Consider the following 15,916-nt stretch of genomic DNA (forward strand, 5'->3'; position numbering starts at 1 on the left):
CTGGAATCGGCCCTTCTCCACAATCTTCTTCAGGGTCCGGTCACCTCTTCTCGTTGTGCAGCGTTTTCTGCCACACTTTTTCCTTCCCACAGACTTCCCACTGAGGTGCCTTGATACAGCACTCTGGGAACAGCCTATTCGTTCAGAAATGTCTTTCTGTGTCTTACCCTCTTGCTTGAGGGTGTCAATAGTGGCCTTCTGGACAGCAGTCAGGTCGGCAGTCTTACCCATGATTGGGGTTTTGAGTGATGAACCAGGCTGGGAGTTTTAAAGGCCTCAGGAATCTTTTGCAGGTGTTTAGAGTTAACTTGTTGATTCAGATGATTAGGTTCATAGCTCGTTTAGAGACCCTTTTAATGATATGCTAATTTTGTGAGATAGGAATTTTGGGTTTTCATGAGCTGTATGCCAAAATCATCCGTATTAAGACAATAAAAGACCTGAAATATTTCAGTTAGTGTGCAATGAATCTAAAATATATGAATGTTAAATTTTCATCATGACATTATGGAAAATAATGAACTTTATCACAATATGCTAATATTTTGAGAAGGACCTGTATTTCTGACTCGAACTGTTTGTATGGCAGAATGCCTTGAGAAGACATTTGTGGTGAATTTGCACAATCTGAATAAAATGAACTGAAATATGACAGAACAATCATACCTCATTATAAGTGCCTCAGACATAGATCCATATGTCCCTTAAAAACAATAACTACTCCAGAAATTTAAATTACATTGCTTTATGGAAATATTGTAACAGTGCTGTAACAGTGTGATGTGATGTTATGCTAAGGTTTCTAAGCTCTATTCCACCATTCTCATAGTCAGTAAGAGACGTTTATTTATTTAAGGCCATCTTCCCTCCAGAGCAAGATGACAATATATTACTAAATATCAGCCAGAACATGCGAACGGTTACTGCTATGTGTATGGCGTCCTGCAATTCTCCTGTCTGCATCAAAAACCACCTTACCAAGCAGCTGAAGAAGAATAAAAGAAACAAGTGGACACCAGAAAGGAAGGATATTACATTTAGGCAATGGCATAGGGATTAAAGTCTGGAAATAATAATATAATTCCTTACTCTCATTTCCCTTTTCCATACTTTTCCTGACCAAGAAAATAAGGAAATAAAATTCCATACTTTTTCAGATTTCATAGGAACCCTGTGATTAATACAACTCTGCAGTGAATCACTGCAAACACAACTTAAATCTTACGTGGGATGTTTGATGGCCTCGAGGATCTCCATTAGTGTTGATGAGGAGGACAGACAAAGAGCCCCTGCTGCAGAGTGCCCACTGTGGAGAGATTCCCAGTTAGCACTGAGCAACCGTTATCTGCATTGGGATCATCAGTGAACAGTGATCATCAGCAAGAACAAACAATAAGTTAGAAGATCCAACACTGAGAAGAACATACAGAAGCTGAGACCTTCTTCTATCTGAGACTTTACATCACAGCATAAAATATATCACTACAATGCAAAGGTTAGAGATGACCTGGTGTCTGTGCTGCTGTTTGCAGTTTCCCCAGCAGGTATCGGTGCTCCAGCTGTCGCTCCTGGCTGTACTCCTTTCTCTAAGGACTCAGTGGTCTCCGCAGGCAGCTACACAATTACAAACACTTTCATTAATAAATAAACTGTAACATCTGCTCATTGCCATATAATGGTATCTAGTGGATGGCTAAGCTTAAGTCATAACTAAATTAGGAAATCAGATCATAAATTACTAGCTTGTAATTAATTTCTGGCAGAAAATGTCATTTTTCTCCAAAGCTTTATCCTGGCTGCTGAATAAACCCTTTATTATTTTTTAGATGTGTTTTGGCACTAGTCGCCTTCACTGAGAGTTGCCAGGAAGGAAATAGGCATGTTTTTATTTGAACACCAGCAGAGTATACATACAAAAAATTACTCAGAGCATACACCCAACATACAAACCAAGGAAGGTTACTCTCCTACACACATGCATTTAATAACAACAAGATTTCATTTATACAGACACAAACATGGTTTCAGAATTTGAGCACTAGAGAACAAAGAAGTAGTTGATTTGAGGACTGGTGAAAGTTATATGCAAATAGCTGCTAATAATAAGCGATAAATGCCAATGGAAATTTAAGTGGAAAGAAAATTACTACAAGGTATAAATGAGATGTTCAATATAGAATATTGCAGAAAAATTTACAAAAATCTGTAACACTTCAAATTTCCATAGAAGCATACATGGCAAGATGGGGACTTCCAGATGCAAACCGACCAAAATGGTAATGGCCAACCAACCAGACACTGTAGTAATTGATAGGCAGCAGAGGACAGCCGTTGGTATCAATGTGACCATCCCAAGAGATGGAAACATTAGGAAAAAGGAACATGGTAAAGTCGAGATACACCAAGGGCTCAGAGAAGAACTACAGCCTGGAAGGTGAAGGCAACAGTGGTGCCTGTGGTTATTGGAGCACTAGGGACAGTAGCCCCCACACTAGAGAAGGAGCTCCAACAGATACCAGGAAAGATCTCAGTCCAGAGGAGAGCAGTAAAAGTAACAGCGAAGATACTGTGATAGGCCCTCAAGCTTTCACCACCCCACCCATAGGTACAAGGGGCTGGGTGAGAGAAGAGTTATATTATGTATAAATATATTTGGCTTTCAGGTGAAATTCAGGATGAACCTAAACTCCACTATAAACCTTACAGGTGAACTTCATGTGACCTTCTCTAAACTTTTGAATGCACATGTCCAGCTGGTCAGTGCTTCAGTTCTTTCTGCACAACCTCCTGTTCTCTAACAAGGAGCTTAACGGCAAAATTCACAACAGGAATTTGATCCATGAGTTAACCAATAAACGTCCTGGTTCAATTAGTTCTCAATGAGACCAAGCCAACACCTAACAATTGATCAACGGAACCTCACCATCACAGGGCTTCAAACAGGATGTTCTCAGACAGAAGTGGCCACTGAGCTTAGAGTGTCACATTGTCATCAGCAGGTTGCAACAGAGACAGAGAGACTGGAAGAGTCACAGAAAGATGTAGAAGTGGACGTCCTTTAGCCACATGCCACACTGATGACCTCTTCAGTGTGAACAGTGCACTGTGGAACTGGAGGATGAATGCCACTCAAGTCCAGGCACCTTTAGGGGAGGTGAGAGGAACCCCCATGACACGTCAGACCATTTGAAAGCATTTAAATCAGCGTGGTCTGCGTGGTAGACGACCTGCAAGGGTACTTGACCACACCACCAGGCACAGACATCATCATCTTTGCATGGGCCACGGAGCATTTCCGCTGGACGAGGGAACAGTGGGCCTTAGTGCTCTTCTCGGATGACAGTCAATTCACATAGAGCAGAAATGATGGCCGCCAATGATGTTAGAGACGTCAGACCTAAATTCCATAGAAAACCTATGGGATCAGCTGAGATGCTGTCCAGAGGCTCATAACTGTACCCCAGAACCTCAATGACCTGAGGGCCGACTTTCAAGAAGAGTAGGATTCCATGTCCCAGCAGACAATAAGTCGAATTATGAACAGTATGAGACGACGTTGTCAAGTTGTTATTGATGTTTAAAGGCACAAGACACATAATTGAGACACTGGCATTTATTGTTGGGCCAAAAGCCACTGTTGTTGGCTTTTGTTAAATTGTTTGACATGAGGAAATTAGCATTGCATGCTTCAACTTAAATGCTCTACTTTCATGATATAATATCACTGTAGCGTGAACTTAACACATTTTCTTTAAAGCCCACCCGAAGTCCAAATATTCTTAACTCCATTTAAAGCTGTAGATTTGATCCTACCCCTGCTGTGTAAAAAATACAGTGCCTTAAATTTTTTTTTATATTGATTAATACTATCCAGATAGGATTGAGATAATCTGTGTACAGCAATTAAGCAATTTTCACATCTTGCTACAGAAACTTAATTGGATTTAGGTCTGGACTTTGTCTCAAGTCTTTTGCCGCCTCTAACGGGTTGTCTTCCAGGATTGTTCTTTATTTGGCTACCATCCATCTTCCCATGAACTCTGACCAGTTTCTCTGTCCCTGCTGACCAGAGTGCTTTCTTCCACAAGTATGCTGTTCCCAGTCTGCACTGTGGAACAGAAACCAAGACTTCTTTTGTTTTTTTTTCTTGCCACTCTACAATAAAAACTATACTTGTGCTGTGCATAAGTATTAGTTGAACAGCCATTAAATTATACACAGCTGAAAACTATTAGTTGAAATTTGAACTCAATGAATGAGCTGTATGTTGTTAAGGGGTGATTAAGCAAATTGGAAAAATACAAATGAATATCACTTTTCAGGTTTTTTTGAGAAATGATTGAGAATTTTTGTTTTATTTTATTGTTATTTCTTTTTCACCCTAATGCGTTACGTTGTGTTGGTCTGTCAAATTAAATCCTTTACAAACATTGACGTTTGTGACTGTAATGTGACAAAATGTGAAACGTTTGAGGGGCATAAAACTTCTGCAGGACACTATGGTCAGAGCAAGGTTTCTCCTTACCTTAAGGATTTTTGCCAAGGTGAAAAGGATCAATTTAGGAAAGCTATGAGTTGTTTGTTGGCTCAGTCTACCCTCATTTTAGGGCAACAGTTAACCAAAATGTTTGAAAGCATTTATTTATTGTTGTAACCTTGATAAAGCTTGTCTGTATGTTATATTTTAACATTTGATGGATAAACTGAAAACATATGTCCACATATGTCCTATTTTTAATTACTGTATGTATGTAACAAAAACTAAAAAGCTGTTTCATCCATGGCACAATACAAAAGAATAAGAGACTACAGAACAGATGCGTCTCCACTCACCAGATGGCTCCATAACACATGACCAAATAATAATATAAGTGGCAATGCAAATCTAATAAGAGTGCTGCATAGCAAGAGAGAGTTTCTCTGTGGTACATGTGTGTGTCCATGCAATAATAAAGAGTTAGTAGGAATAAATACAACACATACAACACATCAACCAAACAGCTTCGGCTACACCCAGGGATTCAGTTACTGACCTGAGAATGATAGATGTAGGAGGAGCGAGGGCTACGTATAAAATCCAAAATAAAGGCAGCGTCCTGTCAGCATACAGGAAGAGCATAACCCAGAATCAAAAACCCAAAGCCCAGCAACAGGAACAAAACAGATGCACAGAGAGACAAGAGCAAAAGCCCAACACCCAAACACAAGCGAAGAACAGCTGTTTGAAATGATGTTATGATATTTGATGTCGATGACAATAAATTCAGATGGTTCTGTAGAAGCTCGAAGCCTGAAGCACTACCACTTATCCCAAACATTCAAAAAAGAACCACTCACCTTACGGGGGCTGTCTACATATGTGGGAGCTGTGGCAACACCTGACAAATCACTCACAGCAGTGGAAGGTTTGGACTGCTGCTGCTCCTCCAGTGTCCTGAAAAACAAAAAACCGAAAAAAAAAAAACTGAGGAGACATTCGGTTTCAGATGTCCTAGCAGCTGAGGCTTCAGTAACTAAGGAATACTTACTTCTGGTTCTGCTCCATCTCCAGCAAAGCTGTCAGAGCTGATGTGCCCCTCTTTCCTTGTGGCGGTGCTACAGGCTCAGTTGGGTAAGGCAGAATAGGACTGGTCACCTGTAGTCCTTTTATTGGTGTGCCCTTTTGCTGTATCAGAAACAGACCATCTAAAAGCATGTAAAGAAACAGAAAACAGAGGGCTTTCCCTACATTTTAAAGATCATGCAGGAGAATATGTCTCAGCTCAAGCTGAAGTAACTTCAGAAATATTACACTGGTAACATACACCATCAGAATAAAACAGCACTAAATATTGGCACCGACTCAGAATGTCATATTGAGATGAGCCTCACCCTGATAATCCTGTCAGAGCGATGCCGTCGTCTTATGCGGTTGAGGCCCTCCAGAAAGCGAATGAAGCCGTCCAACAAGACCCAGTCCCCACAGCCACCCATCGCAGCACCTGCTCCCTCCCCATACACGTCCCAGTGCCCCTCCCCATCCGCCACCCGCCGGGCCCCTCCAGTTGGCAGCAGGAGGAAGCGGGTCCTCCAGAACTTCAGTGAGTCAATCAGGCTGTTGGGCGGAGACAAGTTGAACTTTTACTTTGTTTACAAACTTTGAACTCTGTGTATTTAATGGTAAAAAATCCAACATAACAAAGACATAACTCTAAACTATTTTAATCATCCGCCTAACTTTGTGAATGTGTACAATTAAAATACAGGTCAAGTACAGGCCACAATTATTCATACCCCTGACAGATTTAAATGTAAAAATGTTTTATTCTGTTTATGTCAAATAAATTCAATTTGTAAATAAATTATTTTTTTATTCACATTTAGTACAAACCATATGTGGCAAATAATTAATACCATTCTCAATATTCAATGGAAAAATCATTAGTTGCTTCACAGCAGTCAAATCCCTCTTATAATTGCTGAGCAGCTTTTTGCATTGTTTTACCCTTATATTTATTTACCTTTGGTGATGAACTCTAAGTCTTTGAGGTTATCAATAGAATCTCTATCAGATTTAAGTGTGAACACTGGCTGTGCTGTTCCAAAACATTAATATTACTTCTACGCCAAAGAAACATGTTCATAAAATACAAAGATTACTTTAGACCTAAATCTGCCAGAGGAATTTAGATTTTGGACTTGCCAGTAACTTTGAGGCAATGCTTTCTGTAAAGAAAAATAATGATCTTCATCAGTGAGGAGGTGTTAATGGCATGGTACATCTATTTAGGCCGGCTGCACTCCACTCGGCCCACTTTGCAACCGTTTCCGTTCCTGTTTTTTCAGTACCTACCTTTTTCATATCTGCTCCTGAATAAATAAAAAATAAAAACATAAATAAACGACATAAAAATAATGTTTGCATTATTTTATATGCAAGAATGTCTTATGTTTTTTTGGTTTTTTTTCATGTAAGCCAGAACCTATAAAATAAGTCTCAGGGGTTTTGATGGGTGTTAGGAGAAGTGGAGAGGAGAGGCACCACTATCTAAACTGGTAATGATCCAAAGTTTCCCTAAAGAACGTACAATTTTTGGGCTTTATGATGAAGTTTTTGTCTCAGCCATGGCAATACAGAGGACAAGGACTTTAAAGAGCAAAAGTTAGTTAGCGGCTGGATATTGTATCTTATGTGTGATCAGCTGGTTTAGGATGTTATTAAATACAGCGCCCTGCCCGCGTGTAATTCAGAAAGCTGACACAGTGTCCTTTTCCTTTTCTTTCAGCCTTCAGGCATGGTTTATGATTAGTAAGTAGTAAAATCAGATTTTGATTTGACCCACTCTGGCCATTGCGGTGCTTAACATTATTGTGGTAGCTTTTGAGTTTTAGTAACTTCTCCCTGCACTACCTCAGAAAAAAACCAAATTTTTCCTGGTTTCATGGCCAATCAGTGAACAGCAGTCTGTTCAGGTCACATGTAGTTCCAGTCGTATCTGCTCAGGACCAGGGACCAAAAAAGTAGGTCCCATATAAAAAAACACATAAGAAACAGTAATGGAAACTCTCTAGCAAAGCGAGTCGAGTGGAGTGGAGCTGGAAAAAATAGAGCCAGTGGAAAAGGTGCATAAAACCTAAAACATGCAAGACAGTGGGCCCCAAGGACCAGGGTGGTGGACCTCGGATTTTTGCCTACATTCTATGTGTGGAGGAAACCAAAAATGCAATTAAAACTCTGTGGCAAATATTCACAGATGCTCTACATTCAGTCTGACTGAGCTTGAGCTATTTTGCACAAAGTAATGGGCAAACATTTTTGGATCTAGATGTGTAAACTAGTAATGACATAGTGAACCACACAGTGAAAGGTGGTTTTACAAATTACTGAATCAGGAGGGCTGAATACAAATGCACACCACACTTTTTAGAGATTTGTTTTGAAAAGTAAAAAAAAAAACAATGTGTAGTTTCCTTCTACTACATAATTATGAACGACTTTTTGTTGGTCTATCACATAGCATCCGATAGATACAATAAAGTTTGTGGTCCTAATGGGACAAAAAGTGAAAAAGTTGAAGGTATATGAGAACTGTCGTTAGTACCTGAAGTCCTCAGAGCCAGCAGAGCAGATATACTGGTCCAGGTAGTTCCACTTGTATTCCTCCAGCCGCTCATGTCCAAACTCCACCCAGCAGGAAATAAACTGAGCATCTGAGTGTGGAGGACACAGGCTGTAGCTGTACTGGATCTGAGCTGATTCACATGGATACCTACAGGCACACATGACAGGTCATCCAAATTATTTACTAGTTTGTTTTAGAATGGAAACCAAACAACAAAAGGTTTTCCCCTCAACATTTTTTTTAACAAACACTAGCTGTAAAAATATTTGTTAGTCTTGTTATTAAAGAAAAATGTTAATAAAAACTTAAATCAAACCAATCAGAATGCTACCTGAGGCATCTGTCAGTGAGTTTGGTCATTTTCTATTTCTAGTCAGTTTTTTGTAACTCTTAGGTTAAAAAAAAACAATTTAAAAATGTAACTCTTTGATCTTTAAAAGGTTTGCATGTACAAAATCACACTCAAACCTGTTTACGTTCGCAAAGCTGATTCACAACCCAGGTACTAATTGGATTCCGTGTGTTAAATTTGCATAACAGCGGGCGCAAACATTTTAGCGTGTTTGCCTTCATGAATATGCAAAACATATGATATAAACCAAACGTGCAAATTTATGGGAGGCAGATATGTAAATATAATCTCTTACCACCCGCAAAGAGATGTATCAAACTTGAAACGAATTGTGGCGCAGTTTTTACGTCTAGATTTAGCAAGTTTGAAATTCAGGTTCTAACTGGGACGCAAAAATGTTGCTGTCACTGTGGTGAGAAGGAGGCATAGATAGAATGACCAATAACGGGGAGAGAGAATCTTCTGTATGTGTCAACAGGATTGGATTGGCAAAAATAAAAGAGTAATAACAACAGATGAGAACACAGGATTTTATGTACGATTATCTAAGGTCTGATTGGAGCCAATCACAACATAAGACATGACATATCTCCAAGGATAAAACTTCTTGCAACACTTTATTTCTTGTGTCTGGATCATTCCAGTGCACCATCGCTGTCAGTGAGATCATCTGCTGCTGAAGAACAAACCTGATCATGCAGAGGTGTGCACATAACTGATCATCTGCCAGAGAAGCACGCACAGCCTGTTAACTGTAATTGCACATCATGTAACGGCCTCACTGTGCTTTGATGTTGATAATATAACTAATAGTAAAGAAATAATAACATTATAAGGCAGATTAAATCCTTCATTTGTAAACTGGATGCTAAAATCACTTTTTATCAGGTGAAAAATCACCATTTTAAGGCGGCCTAGTCCATAAGGTGAGAAAGACAATGTATGCTTTAACCACGTCACTAAACAAAACTAAATGCATTAATGACAGTAACATTGTGTCATTGCAGAGCAATCGGAGCTGGATCAGTTTCATTATGCTGTTTAAATGTGAACATATGCCAGGGAAGGGTTCACACAGTGAAAAATGTCAACAAAGAACAATTCAAACAGTTAATTCAAACAATTCAAACAATTAAATTCTTTGCAGGACAGTTATGTGACATTAGCAACGAGAAAGGTTAGCAAACTGTAACAGTCCAGAAAAAGCAGGAGCAGAATGGAACATAAGAAAAAATAATCAGAAACAGGACCATTTATAATGATGCAGCACAACAACCCTTGCATGTTTCAAGCAACACAGCTTTTGTTCCCTTTTCCTCTTGTTCCACTGGGGGCAGTAGCAACTAGACAGTAGCACATGCAATTTCCTCATTTAAATAGCGCAGTCTGCACCCCTTTTGCACCTGTTATCCATTGCACACACAATCTTTGATGATCACACACAACTAGCCCACCTTTTGCGCGTGCAATTATTTTTTTGTACAAGGAATTTAGCACCCCCTATTTGGAATACTTAAAGATCAGTGCCTCAGTGTTTCTTTGTAGCGTCTAGCTGTAGTTCGTTTAATTAGAAATAGAAACATATCTCTTGAAGGTTTCATGAATTGAGATTCATTTCTATATATTTGAGTTGGATGTTGTCAGAAATACTCACTTTGGTAGGTAGCGAGTCACAGTGATGATCTTGTCTCTGAGGCAGACTTTATGGAAGGTGCGGCCCATGCTGAGCCAGTAAACTGTTTCCTCCTCCTCTGCTCGGCGCAAGGAAACCAAGCCTGATGCAACAAAAATATGAATATGTTTTGGCTTTTTTCCAATGCTTCCCATGAGGTCATATCCTTTAATAGGCAGTATGCACCACACCTGGCCCAGACCATTACAAAAATAGTGGCCAGGACAGAGAAGAATTAAGAGTTTCTTTCCAACACAATATTTAAAAATTGTTAGAAGTTATTTCTTGAGATCTAAATTTGTGTTCTCTTTTCCTCATAGCAAAAAAAGATTATTCTGCTTTCTGGCCAGCAACGTTTGGTTTGCTGGGTCAACTTCATTTACCTCTGGTGTACAGAGGACTACTTCCAAGGGGTGTGGCCACTGCAGGTGGTGGTTTTCTGTTGTTTGTTTGGACGATAATCTGATATCCCTGCATTAACCTCTGACAGATAAACTCTTCAAACACCTGCGATGCCGTCATCACGGGAGCTTCATCTTCTCGTCTAAAAAGGAGGAGGGAAAAATGGAAAAGACAATTTATGCATGGTTAAAATTACAGGGAAAAGGGAAAAACTCCTCCAATGAAGAAGAACCCTACAAAAACAAGTAAAAACAAATGTGTGTCCTGGGTTGGAAGAGAGAGACTTAAACATTTATTTGTTCAAAAATAACAACATTCACACATTTTCAAACATTAGGTTCTTGCATAATCCCCTAAAGTGGACCATACCAGCTCTGAATCAGTTCGGCATTATGTGGTAGGAGTAAGGAAGACCCTCAGCAAGAACAGAAGTAAATGTTTTATTTCTTCTTGGTATACTAACCCTTATTGCAAAAAAGGGAAAAACCCAAAGGTATATTCTAGCTATAGACATACAGTGAGGCCAAAAAGAATTTAGTCAGAAACTGATTGTTCAAGTTCTCCCACTTAGAAAGATAAGGGAGATCTGTAATTTTCATCATAGGTACACTTCAACTATGAGAGACAAAATTAGAAAAAACTTGTAACATTGTTAAAGAATTTATTTTTAAATTATGGTGGGAAATAAGTGTTTAGTCACCCACAAACAAGCATATCCTCACATACCTGTAACTTCTTTAAGAAGCTCTTCTGTCCTCCAATAGTTACCTGTATTAATGGAACCTGTTTGAACTCGTTATCTGTATAAAAGACACTAGTCCACAGCCTCAAACAGAATCCAAACTCAACCACGGCCAAGACCAAAGAGCAGTCCAAGGACACCGGGAAGAAAATTGTAGACCTGCACAAGGCTGGGAAGAGTGAATCTACAATAGGCAAGCAGGTTGGTGTGAATAAATTAACTGTGGGAGCAATTGTAAGAAAATGGAAGCCATTCAAGACCATTGATAATCTCCCTCGAGATGGGGCCCCAGGCAAGATCTCATCCCGTGGGGTCAAAATGATCATGAGACCGGTGAGCAAAAATCCCAGAACTACACAGAGGGACCTGATGAATGACCTGTAGAGAGCTGGGACCAAAGTAACAAAGGCTACCATCAGAAACACAGTACGCCGAGAGGGACTCAAATCCTGCAGTGCCAGGCGTGTCCCCCTGCTTAAGCCAGTACATGTCCAGGCCTGTCTGAAGTTTGCCAGAGAGCATATGGATGATCCAGAAGAGGATTGGGTCAGATCATGTGGTCAGATGAAACCAAAACAGAATTTTTGGCACAAACTCAACTCATCATGTTTGGAGGAAGAAGAATTCTGAGTTGCATCCCAAGAACACCATACCTACTGTTAAACATGGGGGCGGAAACATCCCGCTTCGGAGCTGTTTTTCTGCAAAGAGTACAGGACAACTGATCCGTGTTAGGGGAAGAATGAAAGGGGCCATGTATCGAGAGCTTTTAAGCCAAAACCTTCCATCAGTGAGAGCATTGAAGATGGAACGTGGCTGGTTCTTTCAGCCTGAAAATGGTCCCAAACACACTGCTCGGACAACGAAGGAGTGGCTCCATAAAAAGCATTTCAAGGTCCTGTAGTGGCCTACCCAGTCTCGAGACCTCAACCCCACAGAAAATTTGTGGAGGGAGTTGAATGTCCGTGTTGCCCAGCGACAACCCCGAAACATCACTGCTCTAGAGGAGATCTGCATGGAGGAATGAGCCAAAATACCAGCAACAGTGTGCAAAACTGGTTAAGACTTACAGCAAACGTTTGACCTCTGTCATTGCCAACAAAGGTTATGCTATAAAGTATTGAGTTGAACTTTTGTTATTGAACAAATACTTATTTTCCTCCATAATTTACAGATAAATTCTTAAACAGTCCTACAATGTGATTTTTCTGGATTTTGTTTTTTCACTTCATCTCTCATAGTTGAAGTGTAGCTAGGATGAAAATTACAAACCTCTCTTATCTTTCTAAGTAGGAGAACTTGCACAATCAGTAACTGACTAAATACCTTTTGGCCTCACTGTATTTCACCTCTGAAGGTTGATTTTCTTTTTTTTTTTTTACCTTGCTTCAGAAAAAGCATGCTTCTTTTATATAAAAAAAAGCCTATACTGTACAGATCTCTAAAGTAGCTTAAACTTTCTCAAACAAAGTGACAAAGTTAACAGCATGCTGTAGATCTTTTTCAAATAAGCACATTGTCTACCTTTCTAATTCACTGTGTGGCAACAGGTCGTAGCAGCCTTCAGTGTAGTCATTCTGCAGCGTTTGACGGTCAGGGAAGTAGTCGGTGGTGAGGGGCAGACAGGCGGGTGTGGTCAAGGACTTCCAGTCCACCCCCACCGTGCAGCAGAAGCTGGGCACTGTCGGGGGTGCAGACAGCAGCAGGGCTTCACACACAAACACAAAAATCCCCACCGCAAAGAGTATGACATGTACCCAGCGTGAAGAAGCACATGTGTGGGAGGGATTTGGAGGAATAGGAGTGAAAGGGCAGAGAGGGGTGATCCGGAGTGAACAGATAGGGGAATGGAAAAGATGAAGATGGAATGAAAGAGAGATAATGATGCAAACACAAAAGAAGAAGAGAGGGGAAGAAAAACAGAAGTGTTACTTTTCCTGATGCCAACTCCCCTGCCGGTGATTCCTGCAGGGAGCGAAGCTGTGGTGCAGTGATCAGACATGCAGATTGTGGCCCTGAGACAGTCACTCTGTGATCCACGAAACTCACAAGAAATTGAAAGTGTGTCCTAAGCTCAACCAGGGTGCTGAGTAGATTAAAGTAGAGAAATCACATCATGCAAGTGTACTTATACAGAATGAGAAGAAATTTACTAATTAGAAAGTTTGTGTCAAAGTATCTGATACTATAAAGTTTGACAGAAGCCTCACATTACCCTCAGAGAGATGTGTGCCTAACATGCACCCATGCAGAATAAAGGCAGATATAAGCTAATTTAATGAAAACAGGTCACAGTGAGGGAAAATTAAGGAGTGCAATTTAATGGGTATATATTATACCAAACAGAAATACCAGGGAGAGGCTCAAGAAAAAGGCTTTGTTACAGAAAGAAGTGGAGGAAAAGAGGAAGATCCCAAACCACATGACCTGTGCACGGCGTTTCGACCTGTGTCCCCTATCAAAAGACGCCCATTGTCTGCTAAAGCTGAATAAGCCTTCACAGGGAGAACACACCTCTGAAGATTTGTTGTCATTATCAGTTTGGTGATTAAGTTAATTCTGCTGCTGAAGCTGTATGGCAATTTGAGCAACCCTTAAAAACTTATCATTTTAGTCAAACAACGATAGGATGGACTCACTTGGATCAGCACCACTGCTGGAAAAGTCTTGAAATGAGGAGCTTCGGTTGCTTAGAGGTCCTGCACACAAGTTTACAATCACACAAAAAGCAGCACAGCTATGAGCCTTGGAGTTGAGCATTTAAGCTAATGCTTTTGTTTGACCTCACCAGCAGTCACACATGGGTATACCATACAATAAAATAAACCAGACAATACATCCAGGCATCACATGACAAGAAGGGACAACAAAACCCCAGTTGTCTAACTGATTATCTGAAAAGATTTCTGAAGCTTAGTAAGATTGGATGGAAAGTTTCTGAACTTGAAATTTAAAGTTTTGCCAATTCTCAATTGAAGAAGGTGTCTAGTTTGACTGAGCCGTTCTAACAGAATAATGAATATGTTCTGATCCTAACCATTACCTTGTCAAACAGGTCATCTTACAGCGCCGCACTGTATTTAGCTTTATCCATCATCTTCTTATTAACTCTGACCAGCTTCCAATTCCCTGCTGAAGAAAAGCATCCCAACAGCATGATGCTGCCACCAAGCTTTAGTCTGGGGATGCTGAATTTGGGATGCAGTGTCATTTCTAAATGTAGTCTTTTGCATGTTATGCAAAAAGTTACATTTTGGTCTCTTTTGACCAGAGCAACTTATTTCTAAGTGGCTATTAGGACAAACTTCATATCTTATGGTTTTCTTTCAACAATAACTTTCTTCTTGTCACTCTACTATAAGGTCCAGATTTGTAAAGTGCACAACACATTCTCCCTTTGAGCTGAGGGCAGTGCAGCTCTGCCAGAGTTACCATGGGTCTCTTAGCTGCTTCTCTGAATAATGCTCTCCTTGCCATCTTATTGGGACTGTGTAATCCTCTTTCAGTTTTCAGATGATTGATTGAACAGAGCTCTGGAAGATGTTCAAAGCCTGGGATATTATTTTCTAACCCAATCCTAATTTAAACCTCTCCACATCTTTCTCCCTGACCTTCCTGTTGTGTTCCTTGGTCTTCATGATGCTGGTTGTTCACTAATGTTCTATAAGAAACCTTTGTTGCCTGCTTTGCTGTTTGATGGTTTAGCATTTAAAAGAAATTCAAAAATACATTTGATTTTCTGGTCGTAGTATGACAAAATGTTAAAAAGGTCAAGAAGTAAAAACATTTTTGCAATTTGTTGTAAATGGTTCTGTGCTTTGTGCTCCTCTCTGCCACTTGTTGGTGAATGTTGTGTAAAAGTGACCAAGTTGAATGCCTAGTAACTATTCTGTAACCACACAGGTCTCGTCTATACCCAGCAACGTAAACAAAAAATGAGCTATCAATGTAAAACTGTGTAGTAGTGAGGTCCACAGCTATATCAGAGCAGCCTTAGATTCTTAGTAACTGTTTGATACTAAACCACCAGGTGATTGTAGTAGGAGGGGAAGATTTTCAGTAGTTTGGAGTATTTGACTAAATTAGCTCCACAGCGTTCATCTCAAGGAGAACGACAGAGGAATATATGCAGCTAGGAGAAAACTGAAAGGCTGTTTTTGAGTGGGAATACCACTGCTGTTGTTGCTCCCTGGACTTCCAGTGAACTCGTCTGTTCCTCCACATGTGTAAAGGCCATTTTCGCCCACCTGCCTGGAGGTTGTTCGCCTTAAAAAAAGAGAAACAAAAATCCGCATCTCTCCAACTCCCCTTGTATCAAGTGGAAACTTTCTGCAGAAGAAATGTTGTCCCCAGGGGTGAGTATGTCTAACCTTCCAGTGGCCTCATGATAAGCCAGCTCCAGTAGTTCAGCAGAGGTATGAGTTGGATCTTTCTGCTGGCTGCCCTGTAGCTCAGCCATGTTCTGTCTGGTCTGGTGATGGATCTGGATTGCCTCTCCAGAAGGACCTGAAGGACAGCGCCACACACCTTGACAATTACACGATAAGTAGTGTCTATTTTGCAGCTGATCTTATGCCTTTGCTTTTCAGACCTAATTAAAGACACAAGACTTTCCCCAAAGATTTAGAATTCGTAGAGTAAATTTG

The 15,916-nt window shown here is 40.2% G+C and overlaps 1 protein-coding gene across 5 annotated transcripts in view; it reads right to left on the minus strand.

The window, feature by feature from the left end:
- depdc5 (DEP domain containing 5, GATOR1 subcomplex subunit) overlaps nt 1-15,916 on the minus strand; it is a 51,367-nt gene that overhangs the window by 21,203 nt on the left and 14,248 nt on the right. For 2 of the 5 annotated variants that reach the window (XM_047368308.1, XM_047368306.1), the window contains exons 23-35: nt 15,641-15,776; nt 15,442-15,536; nt 13,910-13,969; nt 12,795-12,978; nt 10,510-10,670; nt 10,109-10,229; nt 8,082-8,249; nt 5,872-6,094; nt 5,529-5,665; nt 5,338-5,434; nt 5,034-5,096; nt 1,508-1,614; nt 1,226-1,306 (exon numbers count right to left, since the gene is read on the minus strand). In XM_047368308.1, the coding sequence (XP_047224264.1) occupies nt 1,226-1,306; nt 1,508-1,614; nt 5,034-5,096; nt 5,338-5,434; nt 5,529-5,665; nt 5,872-6,094; nt 8,082-8,249; nt 10,109-10,229; nt 10,510-10,670; nt 12,795-12,978; nt 13,910-13,969; nt 15,442-15,536; nt 15,641-15,776 (1,633 nt within the window). Of the gene's footprint in view, nt 1-1,225; nt 1,307-1,507; nt 1,615-5,033; nt 5,097-5,337; nt 5,435-5,528; nt 5,686-5,871; nt 6,095-8,081; nt 8,250-10,108; nt 10,230-10,509; nt 10,671-12,794; nt 12,979-13,909; nt 13,970-15,441; nt 15,537-15,640; nt 15,777-15,916 lie in introns of those variants that run through there. The other 3 variants (XM_047368307.1, XM_047368310.1, XM_047368311.1) reach the window with 3 other exon arrangements.

The sequence above is a fragment of the Girardinichthys multiradiatus genome, chromosome 6, assembly GCF_021462225.1.
Source record: "Girardinichthys multiradiatus isolate DD_20200921_A chromosome 6, DD_fGirMul_XY1, whole genome shotgun sequence".
Classification (NCBI taxonomy): domain Eukaryota; kingdom Metazoa; phylum Chordata; class Actinopteri; order Cyprinodontiformes; family Goodeidae; genus Girardinichthys; species Girardinichthys multiradiatus.